Consider the following 22,861-nt stretch of genomic DNA (forward strand, 5'->3'; position numbering starts at 1 on the left):
TCCAAACCCCGCCTCTTAGAGCTTTATATAACTCCTGGAATTCAGAAACACAGGTAAGTTTCATTTCTTGTGAAACCCATCCCTGTCTCTGTATCATTTCAACAGAAACAGCAGAAGCACATATTGTGATTCCAGCCCAGGATCACACTTCATGGTGAATCGAGGGTATTGACACAACTATTCCAATGGCTGGAGTTCCATCCTTCTTATATTCCTGTACAGAACTAGACTCTCTAACACAGCAGTCAAACCCATTGTTAATACTGTGATAAATCAGGAGAAATGGACAGTCTAAACATGGAAACAAGCTTGTTCTTGTTATTCCACTTGTTCTCCTTGTTGAAGAAGAAAACTCCCCTCCCCTCCAAAAACAATTGAGAACTGAAGTGGAGGCATTTCTGTCCATTTTACCCACTCAGATCCCTCGCTTTATAAATATATTGGTGCATCTGAAAAGATAATAGCACCGTCTTCAAATACAAGCTAAAGATTGTCAGATTGTCAAAGTATTTTACTTTCACAATGACAATAAATACATTAATTAAATTTAAAATGAATAAATAAGGTTGTATTCATGTTTATATAATAAATATAATTTTCAATTTGTCAAAACAATTTATTGGTTTTAAATTTGATCAGCAATAACTGCATGTAAAAGTTTTTTCTTAAATAAATATCATTCAAAATAGGTCATTTAAATTAAGCTATTGTTTATATCATCTATATATTCTTAATATTACATGTCTGATCTTTAATATCCTAGTATGTGTGTGCTGAATGATTCAATGTGATTTTTGCTTAGATCTTTATTTGAAATGCTTCCTAACTATTCCAGCAAGAATTGCCTCTGAAAACTCTTCTCCAGGCTGATTGTGTGGAAACGAGATGGGGAAGCATATTGGTGGTGCGCTGGGCACTGAAGTCCACAGGGTAAGCATTGTGCACTGCAGCCCGTGCAACAGTCATACGCTTCCCCACAATCAGCCTCCAGGAGTCTTTTCAGAAGCAGTGTTTTGCTGGAATAGTTAGTAAGCATGGAGAATAAAATCTAATCAGAAACAGCCAGAGAAAATCCTCATCAGGTAAGAAATGTAAAGAACATGATGACGTTTAAACCTTTAACCTCAGTGTGGTCCCCATGAGTGTTCATTAATATCTATCTATCAGGAGAGTTTACAATATGACCAATTGTATCTGTTCATGAAAACACAGCAGCATGGCTGATTGAAATGGAATCTCTTTGAAATGTTTGATGAAGGGGGTCAGGAGGTGGGGTCCTATTACCTGTAACACAGGAAGGAAGGAAGTGAACGGGGAGAGGAAACCAGTGTGGGGGCTGCAGGATCAATGGGCTTCACCTGAGTCAAAGAGAGTGGAAATAAAGAAGTGTGGAAAACAAAACGAGCAACAGCAAAACAAGAAGGGACTTGAGAGAAGGATGTTCTGCTGATGAGAGGGAAGACATTGTCTGAAATGAATAAAACAAATTTGTTTGAGTGTCTGTTCTGTATAAAATGGTTTTAACTCATGAAATCAGCACTGTAATAAATGAGTATGTCAGTAACGTACACACCCTGTCTGATAACACTAGAACATGTCTAGTTCTCATAATATACAGCCTCCCCTGGACTGGAGGGACCACCCTTCACATTCTCTTAGGGGGGGAGCAGTTCAGACTCTGTGCCTCAAGCTTGCCCTGAACTGGAGGGAAGAAAGCAGTTGGTGCTCAGAGACAAGTTTGTGGTTGAGGACTAATGGACTTTGAGATGTGGATTAATGCCCACGAAGATCGAACTCCACCAAACTCACTTCCCTTGTGAACTACTGAGGATTCAGACCCACACAGAAGTGAAGGTCTAGTGCAGTCAAATACATACTGTAGCTATAGAAGGGTTACTGTGACAATGCCATTCTCAAACTCCAGTCCCACTCACAACGCCTCTCCTCCCCTCTCACACTGATTCAGCAGTCTCTGCTCCTCCTGCTTGTCTAAACCTGGCCTCAGTCCCAAACCCCGCCTCTCACAGCTGTACACAATTCCAGGAAATCAGCACAGTGAAGTTTCTGTTGTGAAATCGTCAGTCTCTCTGTCTCACTGCAGCAACAATGGCTTCAAAAGTATGGTCAGAGGATCGGTTCAGCTGTCCAGTGTGTCTGGAGCTATTGAAGGATCCAGTCGCTATTCCATGTGGACACAGTTACTGTATGGGATGTATTAAGAACTGCTGGGATCAGACTGATCATACAGGTGTCTACAGCTGCCCCCAGTGCAGAGAGACCTTTACCCCGAGGCCTGTTCTACGCAGAAACACCATGCTGGCTGAAGTTGTGGAGAAATTAAAGAAGACAGGACTCAATCCTCCTCCTGCTCAAAGTTATGCAGGACCTGGAGATGTGCCGTGTGATGTCTGCACTGGGAGAAAGTTCAAAGCTGTGAAATCCTGTTTGTCGTGCCTGGCCTCTTACTGTGAAACACACGTCAAGCCACACAGTGAGGTTACTCCATTAAAGAGGCACAAGCTGATCAATGCAATTGGAAATCTGGAGCAGAAGCTTTGTGCTGAACACCAGAAGGTTTTGGAGGTCTTCTGTAGAACCGATCAGACGTGTATTTGCTTGTTGTGTACAGACAAGGAACACAAGAGCCATGATACAGTCTCAGCTGAGGCAGAAAGGACTGGGAAACAGGTAAGGGTTTGAACCATTTCCTTGTAGCTATCCTAGAAGATAAGAATTCCCAGGGATATTTAACATGTCTGTTTACTAGGTTATACAGTTTCACATTAGATCAGATTTTAATTGTATATTAAGAGCTATTTAAAGAGCCCTAGTTTTTTAATTGCTCTATCTAAACTATGATGTGCTACAATGTATTTCAGGGTGTAACAGGGGCGTTGTTATGGGTGTGGCTATCGCTGATTGACAGGAGAGACACAGGAGGTTTTCTATGATACAAAAAACACAAAACATTCAAAACAAAACACTGCTCGAAAACAACTAGAAAATAAAAGCTGACCAAACAGAAAGGAGGTCCCGCTCCAGGAACAGTCTCCCTGACACCTGGATTTGAATTTGTCCTGCCATATCTAGCACACACTTGATTATCAAAAACATTATTTACAATCAAACAAAAACACACTGTTTACACGTGCAGGACCTCAGCCCTGCCTCACAGGGTAAGAAGGATTTGTTCAGCTGTTTTGTGGTGCATTGGAATTTGTAGTGTAAAATTAGCATGATTTATATTCCTAGTGTTTTTATATGTATCTTGCAACTTAATAAAATCATAGATCAGTTTCATTGTTTAAGATATTATAGTTTAATTGGGTAAACTGTTTTAAAAATGACATTCCCAGCAAAGCCAAGCACCTAATTTAAAAAAAGCAGAAAAGACCAAGAGTAATATGATATTCAATATACAAGATTAATATGATATAAAATATACAAGATTAATATGATATTCAATATACAAGATTAATATGATATAAAATATACAAGATTAATATCATATTCAATATACAAGATTAATATGATATACAATATACAAGATTAATATGATATACAATATACAAGATTAATATGATACACAATATACAACATTAATATGATATACAATATACAAGATTAATATGATATTCAATATACAAGATTAATATGATATCCAATATACAAGATTAATATGATATTCAATATACAAGATTAATATGATATGGAGTAGTGGTTAGGGCTCTGGACTCTTGACCGGAGGGTCGTGGGTTCAATCCCAGCTGGGGGACACTGCTGCTGTACCCTTGAGCAAAGTACTTTACCTAGATTGCTCCAGTAAAAACCCAACTGTATAAATGGGTAATTGTATGTAAAAAATAAAGTGATATCTTGTAACAATTGTAATTCACCCTGCATATCGGGCATCTGCTAAGATATAAATTAATAATATTAATAATACACAATTTTTACATGATTAAATAACCTATTTGGGATTTTGTTTGTTGAAATCTACAATTTCTTTCGTTCACCCTACTAGTCCCCTCTTTCCTTTGCTCTCTTCCACAGTGAAGTCCTTCTGCTCACGGGCTCATTCTTCTGGGGATTTTGTGTATTTAGGCATTTTTTACACTGATTTCATTGTTTTGTGTCAGTGCTGTTTTATCTGTGTTTATTGATTAAAAACGGAAATCAGAAGCCCTAAATATCCATTAAAGAGAAAGCTGCTTCAGTTTCCTAGGTGCTTGACAAAACAAACATGTAACACATGCTAGATCAGCCATCATTCACTGTTACTAGTATGAAACAGTACCATCTAGTGGACAGCTACTGTGGATCAAGTGTTCTTTTGTATTGCTGGCAGCTGTGCACTAGATGGTGTTGTATCTTACTACTATACACACATGTTGTCTGAAACTGCTGCCTTTGTCCAAGTTTAAACCACCTCCAAGGAAGGTTTCAATTTAATTCACCTATCACATTTAAACATGGATTAAAATGAGTGGTGCAATTTCATTATATTTAATCTTTTAAATGTTTAACCTTGGATTAATTTTAAACAAGGATTACATATAAATCCTGGTGTAAAGTTTTGTGCAACATGATTCAAATATAATCCTTGATTTAATCTGGGTTAGTGGTTAATCCACGCTGGTGCATTCGACCCTTAGGGTATCTGTGTGCATAATGTGTGTATCGTTACACAGAGAATTGTGAGGGTCTGGAACCAACTCCACAGTAATGTTGTTGAAGCTGACACCCTGGGATCCTTCAAGAAGCTGCTTGATGAGATTCTGGGATCAATAAGCTACTAACAACCAAACGAGCAAGATGGGCCGAATGGCCTCCTCTCGTTTGTAAACTTTCTTATGTTCTTATGTTCTTATGTTAATCTAACTTCATATAAAGGGGGGAGAGGTGTGAAAACACAGCCTGCTCTGAAATAGTCTGTACTGAGTGTGACAGGATATCACTCAATGCCCTGTCAGAAATGTCACTGTGTCACTGTGTTTCTACACAGAAGCAGCTGGGAGAGACACAGACAGAAATACAACAGAGAATCCAGGAGAGACTGAAAGAAATTGAAGAGCTGAAACAGGCTGTGGAGTCACTGAAAGTGGGTATTAACAAGAGGGGGGTATTATTATTATTATTATTATTATTATTATTATTATTATTATTATTATTATTATTATTATTAACAGATGGACTGGAACACATCTACAGAAGTTTACTGTCTATGCCTGATGTGTTTTTGATATCAATTCTAACCATGTCTCCTCTACTGTGTTCTTTCACTCAGAGATCTGCATGCATAGAAATAAAGGAAAGTGAGAAGATCTTTACTGAGCTGATCCGATCCATTGAGAAGATCCACACTGAGGTTATTGAGCTGATTGGAGCTAACGAGAAGGCTGCAGTGAATCAGGCTGAAGGACGCATGAAGAAACTGAAGCAGGAGATTGCTGAGCTAAGGAGGAGAAACGCTGAGCTGAAACAGCTTTCAGAGACAGAGGATCACATCCATTTTCTACAGGTAACATCACTGCTTGTTAGAAAATCTCAAGTCCATAACTGGGATAGTTTCAGACAGACCTCTCCAATTGAATGAATCCTTGCTTTTCCCCAGGAATGTTTTGGACTCCATTCTGTTTCACTGAAAACTCCTTTTCTCCACTTTCCTGTTGTAGAATATCCAGTCTCTCTGTGCCCCTCCTGAAGCTGGAGACTTACCCAGCGTTACTGCCAATACAGGCAGCTCTTTTGGGGCTGTGAGGAAAGCTGTATCTGAACTTAAAGACCATATTGAGGACTTCTGCAAGGGGGAATTAGTCAAAATAACCAAAACAGGTTGGTGTGAAATAGATTCCTTTGGTAGAGATTTCTCAAATAGTCCATGGCTTGAGGAGGGACAGGACTTGCAAGACATTAATAAAGACCTCTTGCAGATTGTTGGCTATATGAATATTGCAGGAGGGAGGCAGCAGGGAAGAATGAGCAGGGAGGAGAGATTTTTACACCCTGAAATGCCGTGAATGAGCCTTGTTTCTATTCAGATTGCTGTTTGGAGTCTTGTGTGTGTTGTGTATTAATCCACATATTTCAATTCTATTTCTCTCTCTTTTTTCTGCCCAGTGAATGAAGTTGCAGTTTACAGTCTGCAGGCTCCAGAGCCAAGGAACAGAGCTGAGTTTTTAAAATGTAAGTCTGTTTGCACTGAAACATTTGATTGAAAGATGTGTCACTCCATTGTGAGAAGAGCTAACACTACAGAACAGGGAGGGGTGGAGCTTGAGGGCAGCAATTATTATTATTTATTAGTAATTGTGAAGCCATTAATCTACACTCCTCTCCAACAAGTATTGGTTCAGATGAATACATGCAGAATGACTGGGGGAGGGGCATTTGTTGCCTGTTTTTCCACTCAGACCTTTCTCTCCCTAAATATCTTGGTATCCCTGAATAGATAATCATCCCATCTTTTAATACATGTACAATGCATGTGAAACCAGTTGTGGGGTAAAATGAACAGCTATCCCTCCCAGTCATCCTGTGCTGGTAGTAAATGTATATTGCAGTATCACTGCACTTGTGGGATGGATTGCTCATTAAAATATTAGACAGATATTTGAAGAGTGGATGATATTCTATTGAAGATATTTAGTAAGCAAGGGGTCTGAGTGGGTAAAATGGCAACACATACCCTGTAGGAACATTAAGTGAACTGTAATTGTATGCAGAGCTGCATTTGATTGGTTCCAATTGAAGAAGTTTGATAAGATCGAGGAATTATAATGAACAAAACAATCAAACAGCAAGAGGGTTTAAAGGGTTCATAAGGTCCTTTGTATTTTATTGTGTTGCATGTTCCCATGTGTTGCTACAACTGTTTACGTGAGGTGTGTGTATTGTTTTAATTATTTTTATTTCTTTTTACATTTTGACCACTTTTTTATACTTATAGATAGCTTCACATGTAACTGCATGGGCCTCTCAGAACTACATTTCCCATCATTCTCCTGCTCACATATGTAATTGAGATGGAATTACCAGTAAACAGGATGTGAGGATGCAGCAGACAATGACTGTTGATTTTCTCAGTGATTTGACTTTTCTAACCGTCTCTCCTCTACCCGTCCTCTTCTCTTCAATCAGATTCCTGTCAGCTCACACTGGACCCCAACACAGCGCATATAAACCTCTGTCTGTCTGAAGGGAACAGAAAGGTGACATGCAGGAGAGAGACCCAGAGATATCCGGATGATCACTCAGAGAGATTTGATGTGTATCCCCAAGTGCTTTGCAGAGAGGGTTTGTCTGGGACTCGCTGTTACTGGGAGATTGAGTGGAGTGGGGGAGGGGTTTCTATAGGAGTCACATATAAAGGAATCAGCAGGAAAGGAGTGGATCGTTCCTGTGGCCTTGGATGCAATGACAAGTCCTGGAGTTTGGTCTGTTCTGGTTCCAGTTACACTGCCCGGCACAATAACAATAAAACTGCAGTAACTGCCCCCCGCTCCCCCAGAATAGGAGTGTATCTGGACTTTAATGCCGGCACGCTGTCCTTTTATGGCGTCTCTGACACAATGACCCTCCTGCACAGATTCCAAACCACATTCACTGAGCCGCTCTATCCTGGGTTTTGGCTTCATTGTTATGGTTCCTCTGTAACAATCTGCCAGCTGAACTAGACTGTTTTGTGTTGTAAGAAACCCTTTGTATTGAACTCCCTGTCTGTCCTCTCCACTCCTCGGGTGAAGGGAATGTTCAATCTGACACAACTTTGGATAAAAGGGGGTAAAACGGCGCCACCTGCAGAGCGAAACGAGGGGAATTATTTGTTTTTAGCAACGAATGGATTTCATACGAAGTAACTGTATTTAATATATTTTTTAAGAATTGTTATGTTTTATATATATTTTAAAAAATGGCATCCAATACTCAGTGCTGTAACAGTTATTAAAAAAGTGAGCTTAAGTTTGCTTTATTGTGTGTGTGTTTTTGTTTTTTGATTTCCATAAAATGTTTAATATTTCAGATTTTAGTAATGTGATTTAATAAAAAAAATTAACGTGATAGACTGACTTTTTCTCATTTCTTAATACTCATTAACATGGTTTTTCAAATGAGAATGAGAAAGAAAGAGGGGAATGAGAGAGAAAGAGGTCTGGTAAAGCATAGGGAAGCATTGTAAAGCACAGAGATGTATGGTAAAGCATAGGGAAGCATTGTAAAGCACAGAGAGGTCTGGTAAAGCATAGGGAAGCATTGTAAAACACAGAGGGGTCTGGTAAAGCATAGGGAAGCATTGTAAAGCACAGAAAGGTCTGGTAAAGCATAGGGAAGCATTGTAAAGCGCAGGGAGGGCTGGTAAAACATAGGGAAGCATTGTAAAGCACAGAGAGGTCTGGTAACGCATAGGGAAGCATTGTAAAGCACAGAGAGGTCTGGTAAAGCATAGGGAAGCATTGTAAAGCACAGAGAGGTCTGGTAAAGCATAGGGAAGCATTGTAAAGCACAGAGAGGTGTGGTAAAGCATAGGGAAGCATTGTAAAGCACAGAGAGGTCTGGTAAAGCATAGGGAAGCATTGTAAAGCTCAGAGAGGTCTGGCAAAGCATAGGGAAGCATTGTAAAACACAGAGGGGTCTGGTAAAGCATAGGGAAGCATTGTAAAGCACAGAGAGGTCTGGTAAAGCATAGGGAAGCATTGTAAAGCGCAGGGAGGGCTGGTAAAACATAGGGAAGCATTGTAAAGCACAGAGAGGTCTGGTAAAGCATAGGGAAGCATTGTAAAGCACAGGGAGGTCTGGTAAAGCATAGGGAAGCATTGTAAACTACAGAGAGGTCTGGTAAAGCATAGGGAAGCATTGTAAAGCACAGAGAGATCTAGTAAAGCATAGGAAAGCATTGTAAAGCAAAGAGAGACATGTTAAAGCATAGGGAAGCATTGTAAAGCACAGAGAGGTCTGGTAAAGCATAGGGAAGCATTGTAAAGCACAGAGAGGTCTGGTAAAGCATAGGGAAGCATTGTAAAGTACAGAGAGGTCTGGACTCTAACCCTGGGCTTGAGACTCAGCTCAGTGATTTGGATTCCTGAACAGCTTCTTAGTAAAGGTATTATTCAGCATGCCGCTGCACCGTGAACTAATAAGAAAAGACTTTCAGTATCTTGCAGGCTCTTGTGACATATCAGGAGGGTCATTCTCTTTACTCCTTCTTCTTCTCCTTGGAGTCGGGTCCATGCCTCTCTCTACTGAATCACTCGTTCCTCAGTTAGCTGGGTTTCTCCTCTGAAACACAGTTGAAACAAGTCCGTTGTTAAAGAGTACAGCGCTTCAAATGTCATTTTTCTTTCTCTTTCTTTAGAGCGGCCCCTTATCTTTTCATGCTGTTTGAAATCATCCTGACCGCTTCTTGTTATCACAGTTACTCAAATGCTGGGTTCGTTTTTGGAAACGTCTGTGTTGCTAATTGAGTGCCATGGGAGCATTGTATTTTAAACAATTTTGTATCAATTAAGATTATGTTTCATTTTGAATGATTAATTTTGAACTTTAAATATACAGGTTAATACTAACAGTTACAAAAGCATTTGGTGTCTGACCAAATTTATATTAGAAGAGTCTGTGTGCTCCCGTGGTTAAAGACAAGGGCTTGCAGGGAAATAACCGTCACGCACGCTTTCATTTTTGAATTTTTGTTTGTAAAAAACAGCCAGTTAAAGATCACGTGCATTTTCTTTAGTTTTTTTTTTTAAACAGCTTCAGTGGTTTCAATCTCTCCACGCACTAAATCGCAGAGTCAGCTCTGAACATTGCATTCTTTATATTCCCTTGTGTGATCGAGTGGGAATCCGCTCTGCAGCGCACTCCAGCACCCACACAGCTCCCTGGCCTGCACACCGCAGGGCAACTGCTGTACAAAGGCTGTGTTATCAGTCCCTGCTGTGGATTAAAATAGTATTGGTTTTAAGAATAAATAATTAAACTCGCAAGGGGAGGTGTCGGGTCTCGGGGCTTCCTGTGCTGTAAACCTGGACTTCATGGAGACGGGCGGAACGCAGCTCTCGCTATTCCTTATACAATGCTGCCATCGTGTGGATATTCACTAGAACTGTTTGTTGTAATATATCTAATTTTTGTCAAGTTTCAGGTCACGACGGTGAAGTGTCAAGTATGGAAACAGCCACCCCTGATTGAACTGATGAGGATGATAATGATGAGGATGATTCATTTAGCTGACGCCAAAACAATTCACAGCATTATTCAAAGTAATTGCCTCCTCATCCGGCGCGTCTGTGCTCTACGAGTCGCCTCGAAAAATATCAACTGCCTCATTGAAAACTTTAATATCTTACCGTCTCTGAAGCAAATATACAAACAAGCCTGAAACTGAAGAGACATAAATAAATAAATAAAATAATAGCAGAAACGCTTCCTTTTACAGAGAACAGTTTCAAAGTGGCTTGTTTTGAGAGCGTCTTGCGGGTAAATGTTGTCTTTAGGACTTCAATCACCGCATCCTAAACCACGCCCCCTCCCTCCCCCTGAAGCTCAGCATCCAATAAACTGACACGTCACTCAAATGCCCACACTTGCACTCAACAAATCGGGCTGAAGAAAATGGTGACCCGCCTACTTCCTTCCTCAGGATTGGTTAATCCGGGGATTCTTCCAGATGATTGACACTCGTATGCATTTGCTCGGGGTCGTGTTTCATTGTAACAGATTCAGCCCCGGATCAGAACACATCCGATTCGAATGGATTATTGGATGTTATTGTTTTATAGACGAGACGCCGACAGTTCAGGACAGTTTCATTTGACACGACCTTCTGAAGAAACATTTTTTTGATCTCATCAAGTAAATCTGACAGCGCTGACACACACACACACACACACACACACACACACACACTGACACACACACACACACACACACACTGACACACACACACACACACACTGACACACACACACACACACTGACACACTCTCTCACACACACACACTGACACACACACTCACACACACACACACCCCGACACACACACACACACTGACACACACACACACACACACACTGACACACACACACACACAAACACATAGACATACACTGACACACACACACTGAGACACACACACACACACTGAGACACTCACACACACACCAACCCCCACACACCGACTCACACACACTGACACACACACCCTGAGACACACACACACACACTGACACAAACACACACTGAGACACACACTGAGACACACACACTGACACACACAACACACACACATACACTGACACACACACACACTGACACAAACACACACTGAGACACACACACAACACACACACACACACTGACACACATACACACACACACTGACACACACATACACACACACACACACACACTAACACACACACACACACACACACACACACACATTGTATTCAAAACAGCAGGTGTCTAATAAAATAAACAATATTAAAAATCCTGCTGAAAAAATGAATGCATTTGGATACAGCGCATCAATGACAGCTTGTTATTCAAATTCCCAATGGCCATTAACAGGGAGGAAGCGCCTTGTTTGAACGACAGTAAATAAAATAAAAACAGCCATTAATCAAAGTTTCCAGTAGAGAAAGACAGGAGCCTTATGACATTGTTTAGCACTGTCAAATCCATATCACTTTGAAATATGGACAGTATATACTATTGTGAGGTCATTGCTTTTCTCTTTCATTCACTGTAGAATGCGTGTGCTTCCTGTCCTTTATATTTTCTGATGCATATCATGATATTTGTACTGTGTTATCCTGCGGAGATACTCAGAGTTATTACAATTTATTATAAACTCATATTTACAAGCTATCGTAAAATGAACACAACTGCATGTATCCCAGTGCCCCTGAGAAGGCACCTCTGGCTTGCAGACAGACTGAACTATGTGAGCTACTGATTAGAGGAGCGGTGCCTGGACTGGATTAGGCTGAGCGGACAGCTGAATAATGGACAGATACTTCACACGGGCAGCAACAAGCATTTTGACGCAAGGCAGACATGAACTAGCGCTGTCCCCGTGGAAAAGGACATTAAAACATCAAAGAACTGGGACTTTAAAAAAAGGCACAATACACAAATGATCTCATGAAAGTGGCTATTTAGCAGAGTGAAACAGACTATAAATATCCAAGCAAAGCTAAACATGTTGCTCCACATCGAATGATAAACAAGGTGCTGTCACTCTGATAAGCAAAGCTGCAACTCCGGGACTCTGCTTGAAAACAGAATCAAGAAGAGGAATCGAGCTGCAAGCGAGTCCACGACCACAAGCAACAAGACTGAGGCCCAGCTGGAGGAATGCCGTAAAACTTACAGAGACTGTTTACACCTAAAACCACAGTATCCAAAAGAAACTGTGCCCTGCTACCTGCGCAGCTCAAGATTCAGCAAAGAGGACAGAGCGGACGGGCGCTGCTGTGGATCCCATACCGAGGACTGGAGACCTTGTTGCAGCTGTTTGTTGATTCTGTAGTGAATTGAAAGCCTTGTTACCGAGTTTGATCCAACGTGGGATTGAAGACTTCGTTGCAGAGAGGAGAGTTTTTGTACTGTTTCCAAACTAGCGGACCAAAAGTCTAAGCTTCAAGGAACCGTTGAGTATAATTCCAGTTGCATTTTCCTGTCATGGAACTAAATTAATTAATTATAACACATTCACGTAGAATTGAACTGTTCATGATTTAGTTTGCACACTTTGCGTGTGAAATAACTTTTAGTGAAACTTGATGAAGTAACTAGAAGTAATCTACCTCATATTGTTGTATGAAGAATTTCTTTAAAAGTAAACTTGACATATCCTGAATCTATATACCATTAATTAGCTTAATGTGATCTATTCTAAGATTGTCTGCATCATTTCAGTTTGTATGTGGCCGTGTGTGTGTGTGTGAGGAAGTTACTAGCTACGTCACAGCCTGCTTGCTAGCTCAAGTGCTGCTTTGTGTGTGAGGAGACAGGTGCTCTCATATCTCAATTGCCTGCTAGCCAGCATGAGTGTGGTGAGAGTTTTGAATTGTGTTTGTGCTTAGAGAATAAGAGATTTACTTTGTGACTTTTCTGTTTTCTGTTTATTGTTTGTGTTCTTAATAAAATACTGCTATTGATTAAACATTCCTTGTGTCTGCACGTGAATGTGTGTTCATAGTAAACCCTTGATCTTCGTAACACGTCAATTAAATATTAATAAGCGAACTAATCAACCCAGATAAACATTAAATTATCAATTATTGAATTGTTCCTACAAAAGAAACCGAGAGAAAACAACCTCTGCATTTTACAACGCAGACAACAACAACAACAATAATAATAATAATAATAATAATAATAATAATAATAATAATAATAATAATAAAGAAGCCGAGATAACATAATATAACAATAATAATCTTTACAAGAACGATCAGCTTCCAGACATTCTGGCTTGGAAGTCTAAAAATCCTAACAATAACAAAAGTCTTCCTTCAGCTTGGAATCCCAATAATAACCAAATCTAACAGAGAAAATAACAATATAAATAACAACTGGAATCCATTCCATTATATCAGCATCCATTACATTATGAATAGCAGCGCAGGCACACACAGGGTCCTCATCATGGTGTTATAAGTGCACAGTAAGGGAACGATTATAGTCAAATGCAATCTGAGATGTATATAGGAGGTTAGGTTTGAGTTTATATTAAATTGTAATATCTCTGAGTATCTCTGCAGGATAACACAGTACAAATATCATGATATGCATCAGAAATATATAAAGGACAGTATGCACACGCATTCTACAGTTAATGAAAGCAACGACATTTCTCACAACAGTATATACTGTACATATTTGAAAGCGGTTGGGATTTGACAGTTCTAAACAATGTCACAGGGCCCCTGACTTGCTCGAGTGCAAACTTGTATTAATGGATATTTTCTTCACTGTTGTTAAAACAAGGCGCTTCCTCCCTGTGTTAATGGCCATTGAGAATTTGAATAACAAGCTGTCATTAATATGCTGGTATCCAGATGCATCCATTTTTAAACAGGCTTTTGAATATTGTTTATTTTATTAGCCTCCTGCTGTTTTGAATACTGTGTGCTGATCTGGTGTCAAGGTAGAAATGTGTGTGTGTGTGTGCGTGTGTGTGTGTGTGCGTGTGTGTATGTGTGTGTGGGCAGGTATCACTATCAATGTGTGGACAAAATTTGAGAAAATGTCCCCACAAAGATAGTAACTCACGACGTTGTGGGGACGTCCCCACTTTGTAAAACACATTTTTAAGAAAGTGATCTGAGGTCAGGGTAGCAGTGTCTGTGTGTGTGTGTGTGTGTGTGTGTGTGTAATGATCTGAGGTCAGGGTAGCAGTGTGTGTGTGTGTGTGTGTGTGTGTGTAGTGATCTGAGGTCAGGGTAGTAGTGTCTGTGTGTGTGTGTGTGTGTGTGTGTGTAGTGATCTGAGGCCAGGGTAGCAGTGTGTGTGTGTGTGTGTGTGTGTGTAGTGATCTGAGGTCAGGGTAGTAGTGTCTGTGTGTGTGTGTGTGTGTGTCTGTGTGTGTGTGTGTGTAGTGATCTGAGGTCAGGGTAGCAGTGTCTGTGTGTGTGTGTGTGTGTGTAGTGATCTGAGGTCAGGGTAGCAGTGTGTGTGTGTGTGTGTGTGTGTGTGTAGTGATCTGAGGTCAGGGTAGCAGTGTGTGTGTGTGTGTGTGTGTGTAGTGATCTGAGGTCAGGGTAGCAGTGTGTGTGTGCGTGTGTGTGTGTAGTGATCTAGGGTCAGGACAGCAGTGTGTGTGTGTGTGTGTGTGTGTAGTGATCTGAGGTCAGGGTAGCAGTGTGTGTGTGTGTGTGTGTAGTGATCTAGGGTCAGGACAGCAGTGTGTGTGTGTGTGTGTGTGTGTGTGTGTGTCTATGTAGTGATCTAGGGTCAGGACAGCAGTGCGTGTGTGTGTGTGCTGATCTGAGGTCAGGGTAGCAGTGTGTGTGTGTGTGTGTGTGTGTGTGTCTGTGTGTGTGTGTCAGTGTGTGTTGATGTCAGTGTGTGTCAGGATAGCAGTGTGTGTGTGTGTGTGTGTGTGTGTAGTGATCTAGGGTCAGGACAGCAGTGTGTGTATGTGTGTATGTAGTGATCTAGGGTCAGGACAGCAGTGTGTGTGTGTGTGTATGTAGTGATCTAGGGTCAGGACAGCAGTGCGTGTGTGTGTGTGTGTTGATCTGGGGTCAGGATAGCAGTGTGTGTGTGTGTGTGTGTGCACGCGTGTGTGTCAGTGTGTGTGTGCGTGTGCATGTGTGTGTGTATCAGTGTGTAGTGATCTAGGGTCAGGACAGCAGTGTGTGTGTGCGTGTGCATGTGTGTGTGTATCAGTGTGTAATGATCTAGGGTCAGGACAGCAGTGTGTGTGTGTGTGTGTGTAGTGATCTAGGGTCAGGACAGCAGTGTGTGTGTGTGTGTGTGTGTGTGTATGTAGTGATCGAGGGTCAGGACAGCAGTGCGTGTGTGTGTGTGTTGATCTGAGGTCAGGGTAGCAGTGTGTGTGTGTGTGTGTCAGTGTGTGTTGATGTCAGTGTGTGTCAAGATAGCAGTCTGTGTGTGTGTGTGTGTGTGTGTAGTGATCTAGGGTCAGGACAGCAGTGTGTGTGTGTGTGTGTGTGTGTGTGTGTATGTAGTGATCTAGGGTCAGGACAGCAGTGCGTGTGTGTGTGTGTTGATCTGGGGTCAGGATAGCAGTGTGTGTGTGTGTGTGCACGCGTGTGTGTCAGTGTGTGTGTGTGCGTGTGTGTGTGTATCAGTGTGTAGTGATCTAGGGTCAGGACAGCAGTGTGTGTGTGTGTGTGTGTGTAGTGATCTAGGGTCAGGATAGCAGTGTGTGTGTGTGTGTGTGTGTGTAGTGATCTAGGGTCAGGACAGCAGTGTGTGTGTGTGTGTGTGTGTGTGTGTGTGTGTGTGTGTGTTGATCTGGGGTCAGGATAGCAGTGTGTGTGTGTTTGTGTGTGTGTGTGTGTGTGTGTGCGTGTGTGTCAGTGTGTGTGTGTGTGCATGTGTGTGTGTATCAGTGTGTAGTGATCTAAGGTCAGGACAGCAGTGTGTGTGTTTGTGTGTGTGTGTGTGTGTGTGTGTGTGTTGATCTGGGGTTAAGATAGCAGTGTGTGTGTGTGTTTGTGTGTGTGTGTGTATTTGTGTGTGTGTGTTGATCTGGGGTCAGGATAGCAGTGTGTGTGTGTGTGTGTGCGCGTGTGTGTCAGTGTGTGTGTGTGTGTTCGTGTGCATGTGTGTGTGTATCAGTGTGTAGTGATCTAGGGTCAGGACAACAGTGTGTGTGTGTGTGTGTAATGATCTAGGGTCAGGACAGCAGTGTGTGTGTGTGTGTGTGTGTAGTGATCTAGGGTAAGGACAGCAGTGTGTGTGTGTGTGTGTGTGCGTGTGTGTGTGTAGTGATCTAGGGTCAGGACAGCAGTGTGTGTGTGTGTGTTGATCTGGGGTCAGGATAGCAGTGTGTGTGTGTTTGTGTGTGTGTGCGTGTGTGTCAGTGTGTGTGTATCAGTGTGTAGTGATCTAAGGTCAGGACAGCAGTGTGTGTGTTTGTGTGTGTGTGTGTGTGTGTGTGTGTGTGTTGATCTGGGGTTAGGATAGCAGTGTGTGTGTGTGTGTGTTGATCTGGGGTCAGGATAGCAGTGTGTGTGCGTGTGCCTGTGCATGTGTCAGTGTGTGTGTGTGTGTAGTGATCTAGGGTCAGGACAGCAGTGTGTGTGTGTGTGTGTGTGTCAGTGTGTGTTGATGTCAGTGTGTGTCAGGATAGCAGTGTGTGTGTGTGTGTGTGTGTAGTGATCTAGGGTCAGGACTGCAGTGTGTGTGTGTGTGTGTGTGTAGTGATCTAGAGTCAGGACAGCAGTGTGTGTGTGTGTGTGTGTGTGTGTGTCAGTGTGTGTTGATGTCAGTGTGTGTCAGGATAGCAGTGTGTGTGTGTGTGTGTGTAGTGATCTAGGGTCAGGACAGCAGTGTGTGTGTGTCAGTGTGTGTTGATGTCAGTGTGTGTCAGGATAGCAGTGTGTGTGTGTGTGCGTGTGTGTGTGTGTGTGTGTGTCAGTGTGTGTGTGCGTGTGTGTGTGTGTGTGTTGATCAATCAATATCAATCAATATTTATTTTATATAGCGCCTTTCATAGTGAACCACCATCACAAAGTACTTTACAAAATAATGAGGACATTAAATACAGTGAAATACAGCCTGGCATAGTACAGTAAATACAAACAGTATTTACAATGCAAATACATTCAATACAGGCATAACACATTAAATAAAAGGCTTGGATGTGAATTCTAAACACTGTAGATGCGTGTGTCAAGCAGAATCATACAAATAGGATGGAGTAAAAAACAGAAATAGCAATTTAGTCAACAGCTAATCACAGATATCAGGCTTAGAGAGCACTTAAAGCAAGAGAGAACAAGTGGGTCTCGAGAGTTGATTTGAAGCGAGCGACTGTGGGAGCTGCACGCACTAAACCTGGGAGAGGGTTCCAGAGAGTCGGGGCCATGTAGCTGAAAGAGTGTTCTCTCCCAGTGGGGTGCACTTGTGCTTGGGGATCAGAGGACCTCAGCTTGCGGACAGGGACACAGCGGGTCAGCAGGATGAGGAGATACTCAGAATACCAACAATCATATTCCCCTTGTTCTTACATATCATCCTATTACCAAAAAAGTACAACACATCATACAAAGAAATTTTAGCATTCTTCAAGATGATCCTTCTACAGCTCCTATTTTCAATAACCCTCCTCTGATGTCATACATAAGAGACACAAATCTAAGCGAGCATCTGGTCCACAGTAACATTCGACCCAATCTGGACAGTCTTAAGGGTACGTTTCCATGCAATAGGTCACGTTGTGCAACTTGTAAATACATTCACTGCAACACAATAGTTAAGGGAGCAAAATTCTCATTTACTAACCATGATACTTTTACTTGCATTAGTAAAGGAATAGTATATTGCATTGGCTGCATCAAATGTAACAAGCTATATATTGGTGAAACAAAACAACGCTTGGCTGATCGCTTCGTGGAACATCTGAGAAGTATACGAATTAACACCTCTACCTTTCCTGTCACCAGACATTTTAACAGAAATGACCACACTATAGAAGACATCACAATTTGTGGGATGGTTCAATGCTATGGAACTAATGCTGTCAGGAAACAAAAGGAATGTGAACTTATTTTCAAACTAGGCAATTTGGAGCCATTCGGAATGAACATTCTATTCTGAGGTCATCATCATCATCATCAACATTCTGGAATTTTGTTTAAAAGACTACTTGTTTGTTTTTTATCAACTTCTTAAAGCACTGTTTTTTTTTGTATTCAGCCGATGAAGGACTTGTAGTCCGAAACATCCTGTAATTGATTTCTAATTATTATTCTACCTTTTTAAGTACCTGAAATATCCTTTTCTCCTAGACCAAACTGTAAGGCTTTTGGCAACCAAGCTGTGTCTCTCACTGGCAGGAATCTAAGGCTACTTCTTTGAATCAAAGCATTTACTGAGTATCATCCATTGCATGCACACTGCACAGGACTTTAGATCATTTTGTTGGCTCAATGTTATTTGCATTGCAGAGCGAGAGCTGACTTATCCATCATACTCTCTGCCATGCTCCATCTCTCACTGCCACGCTCAGAGTAAAGGGGTGGCACACACCTGTTGCAGTGGCCAAGCACAGGAATGCTTGTACAGTAAAAACATATTTTAAACAGTGCACTTGGAGTAGGTGGAAACCCAGCTCATTGGCCATGTCTATATGTGGGCGTGGCTTACCCTACTAGCTAGACTCCTGTCCCTGGTGTTCATGATCTGTTTCTAATACCAGCAGAGAGGGGTTAACTCATTGATGCATCATTGTGGAAGATATTAGAGAACATCTCCCTGCTGACAGCATCATAACATTGTGGTAAGAGAGATTGTGTGGCTCATATATACTGTTTAGTGCACTGTTTAAAATAAATCCAGATTCTACAGGCACAGGGATCTCTACAGCTGTGCAAGTCTTTAGCAATGTCTTCACAATTTCTCTCCAGCTCAAACGTATGTTACTTGAATGTTGCTGGTTGTGATGTGCCTGCATCGACAGGACTGCTTTGACAATGAGATGGTCTTCATCTCTGTTTCCAGAATGATTTTTAAGGACTGTCGTGTGTGAACAGAAAAAGTCTCCTGGTATATCTAATGTATGTTTTCAAAGCTGTGCTGTTTGATATCAAAGTGAATGTTGCTTTGTAAGTGAACTATTCCTCTCAGCATGGCATTTCACAATGTACATGGAGAAACTAACTGGTAACCACAGGACTACTTTATAAAAACAACCCTGTACAATTCATCAGTATGAAAAAATCAGAACATGAAAAAAATCCAATCTAATAAAATGACCTGGGTCACTATGACCCTCTCAACAGTGCTTTACTGCAGCAAGATCTTGCATGGATGCTATTCATCGTTCATCTTTCTCTCACCAGATACTCTCGACCAGTGAAAGCCAGCTCCTTGTTGAGGCATTCAATACACAATGGATTATTTCTACACAAACTCTACCATGGTCCCCAGCAACACCACGGATCTTTATTCCAGTGATGAGTGGGAATGCAGTGACAATCCGGCTGCATTTGCATTCTGGATGGCTATACAGGTTCTAACTGCCATTCTGGGATTGCCTGCCAATGTGACAGTGCTGTGGATTTTACTGAGGAAACAAACTGCCATCTCCTCTTCTGAGGTGTTCATACTGAACCTGGCAGTCATGGATGCTTTGTTTTGCCTCAATGCAGCCCTTGATACATATAATAATTACTGTCCTGGTAATAGCATTGTTGACATGGTAGACTGTGTTGTCTATTATTGTAATGTGATCGGCTGTCCTCTGTTCCTTTGCTGTATCTGTGTGGAGCGTTACGTGGCTGTGGTGCATCCAGTCACCTACCTGAGGTTCAAGTCGCTCACCTATAGAGTGGTGTGCTCTGCTGTGGCTTGGGCCATTGCTTTGGCATTCTCCATCTACTTAACTATAACAGAAGACGACATTTTATATGCAGTCTCAGGTTTCATCACTGCCTTGTTTATTGTCATGATTTTCTGTAACCTCTCCATCCTGAGGGTCCTGAGGAGGTCTGCCCCAGGGAGAGACGAGATCCACCCCATGATGAAGAAAGCCTTCCACATGGTTTTTATCATTTTAATGCTTGTGTTAGTTTCCTATTCCCCAGTTGTAGCCTTGTTCCCATTTAAACCATATTTCAATGAGACTACATTTCTATGTTATATCATGCCAGTATGCTATTCCTTTTTTATCCCCAGGAGCTTCATACAGCCTTTGCTCTACCTGTCTAATGTGGTTACATTGTCTTGTGTGCTGTTTCCATGCAATGTAGGGTGCTGTGTAGCACTGAGCCCCCCTGCATGAAGTCAACAGAAAACACGTTCCATTGGAGAGCAAGTAGCTTCTAATGACATTTCAAACCAGCCACAAGCACCTCAATCAGGCAATACAGACATCTCAGTGAAACTCATTGTTTAAGAATCAGCCCTCAGACCAGCTCAGAGCGATTGCAAACATCATTACCAGTTTGAAATGTCATGTCAGGCTCGTTGCTCTAGAAGGGATTTTTTAACTGTGTGATTCTGCTCTTTATTGGCTTCAGGTTGTTTTTATTGTGTAAAAGTCGCTTGCCTCTCCATTGTAAATAGATCCTCTTCATCCTGTTAGGTGGGTTAGACTCCAAATCAAAGCTTCACTACATTCTATACGATGCATGTTTTACTTCGTATAAAAAGTCATTAAATATTACAAATCCGATTATTCTAGGGTGAAAATACTAGGATGTTTTCAAATAACTTTTAGCACAATATACAATTTTAAATACTCATGCTTGATTTTGCTTTGATGAAAACGTCTAGTGCATACTACGCATATTGTACTTAGAATAAGAAGCTGTTAAGAATTCAATTTAAATATAATAAGCATAGGTTATTTGTTTTGTTATGTTTTAGCAAAATATAGGATTTTAAAAACGCATTGTTGAATTATATTGTTGAATATGTTAATATGAATTGTAAAGTAGAAATATATTCAGTCGTGTGGGAATGTATCAGAACACCTCGCGATTTGTCATTTATATCCTTGACAAACATGCCTGCATGAAAACCTCATCTAAAAAGTCTCCTGCATTTTACCACGTGTGCCTCTGTGTTCCTTTTCTCTTACTATTTTAAATGAATTGCATGTGTGATCTTTTAAAGTAAGCAATTCAATTAGACAATCTCTAATTTCCAAGATTTTCAGTTCCAGTGGTGTGATTTCATATGCACAACAAATCAAAACTGCAGGGGGCGTTTGTACTAAAGGGAAACATTAAGCAACAATGCATTTAAAAGCAGCTGTAACCGCACTGTATTAAGATCATATCTTTGTACAATACTAGTTTAGTTGTGTTTAGCTATATCTGACATTTCTGTTTTCGCCGTATAGCTACAAAAAAATAGACCTGACTGTGTAATGAGGTTTCATAAATAATATGTCTACCTTTTCTGTGTTGATAAAATCATACTGGCGTTATCATGTTATCGATTACAATTAAATCACTGATTTTATTAGATTTAACGTTGTAGTTTTTTTTTAATGCATATCATTAGCCCCCCCCCCCCACCCCCCCACCTCTTCCTTTTTTCTCAATAATTTAAGCTTAGCTTTTCACAGCCTCAATCTCCCCCTGTCCGCGACATTTTCCAGTTGCAGCTGTCTGTCAGCACTTGATTACATTTGCTTAAAATGCGTTGATAATTTGCCCTGAACCGACCCTGCAGCTGGATGTTTGTGTGTGTGGAGGCTATACCGCTGTAAAATATCTGTGTGTCCATCAGAAAATACACACGGCCGTGATTACGGTAACATTTATTAAAACATTTTAACAAGTTAACAAAACAAAAAAAGAAACTGGTATTAATATACTCGATCTGTTTTATAGAGTCGCTGAAGTTTTAAATTATACATGTACAGTAGTTGCTTCTGATTTATGTTGTTTAAATTAAATGCATTTTCTGACATAATCTTTAGTCTCTGCGCCACGCATATTCGCTTCTCATTGGTCAGTTTCTCTAGTTACGGCTGCGCAGCTCCAGGATCGGATCAAGATTTCGGATCAGTGGAGCTTGATCCTGGTCCGCCTAGTACAACGCCTTTTCATGACCGGCTCCAGTGAGCCCGGATCCGATCCTGTTTTTTGATCTCGTTAGTACAATCGGCCCCAGAAGCACTGGGGTGTTGTAATACACGAGCACACTGCTGTAAGCCATGTGTTCATTATTGATTTGATGTGTTTGTGTTACAGGGTGACACAGTCCTTTCACTGTAAAAACACGACCTGTTCTGTCTCAGATGAACTGCCATCTTCTCTTGCTTATTTTTGTTCAACGTGTTAAAATAGGTTGATTTTTGTTTACGCTGGTCTGTGACTTTAAGAGCTGGAGGGAATCTCATTGGGCTTCGTAAGAATAATTAGAAATGTACTTATGCATTTGAAATCGCAAATAAAACCTCTGAAATGTGTGCTTGCCTTTATATCCGCATGACAGTAAGTGTCTCTAATTACTGTGTATTTACAGTAATTAGAGAATTAGTAGTTAATTAGTAAATACATGTGCACTTACACATAATTACAATGTTATTATGCATAATTACAATGTACTTAATGTGTACATTTCTTTGCATGATATAACCCTAATTTAAACCCCAACCCGACCCTAACTCTAACCCTAACCTTAACCCTAGCCTCCCTAACCCTA

At 41.1% G+C, this 22,861-nt stretch overlaps 2 protein-coding genes across 2 annotated transcripts; both read left to right on the forward strand.

The window, feature by feature from the left end:
- Window positions 1–2,043: 2,043 nt before the first annotated feature.
- LOC117432974 (tripartite motif-containing protein 16-like) lies at window positions 2,044–8,059 on the forward strand. Its single transcript, XM_059016733.1, has 6 exons — window positions 2,044–2,694; window positions 5,012–5,101; window positions 5,288–5,521; window positions 5,676–5,835; window positions 6,121–6,186; window positions 7,141–8,059. Exons 1-6 carry the CDS (start codon window positions 2,107–2,109, stop codon window positions 7,674–7,676), a joined length of 1,674 nt encoding a protein of 557 aa, XP_058872716.1. The 5' UTR covers window positions 2,044–2,106; the 3' UTR covers window positions 7,677–8,059.
- Window positions 8,060–19,083: 11,024 nt separating this feature from the next.
- On the forward strand, window positions 19,084–21,418 carry LOC131723191 (proteinase-activated receptor 3-like). The gene has a single exon (XM_059016711.1). It carries the CDS (start codon window positions 19,593–19,595, stop codon window positions 20,481–20,483), a length of 891 nt encoding a protein of 296 aa, XP_058872694.1. The 5' UTR covers window positions 19,084–19,592; the 3' UTR covers window positions 20,484–21,418.
- The last annotated feature ends 1,443 nt before the right edge of the window (window positions 21,419–22,861 follow it).

Source organism: Acipenser ruthenus, chromosome 53, assembly GCF_902713425.1.
Source record: "Acipenser ruthenus chromosome 53, fAciRut3.2 maternal haplotype, whole genome shotgun sequence".
NCBI classification, from domain to species: domain Eukaryota; kingdom Metazoa; phylum Chordata; class Actinopteri; order Acipenseriformes; family Acipenseridae; genus Acipenser; species Acipenser ruthenus.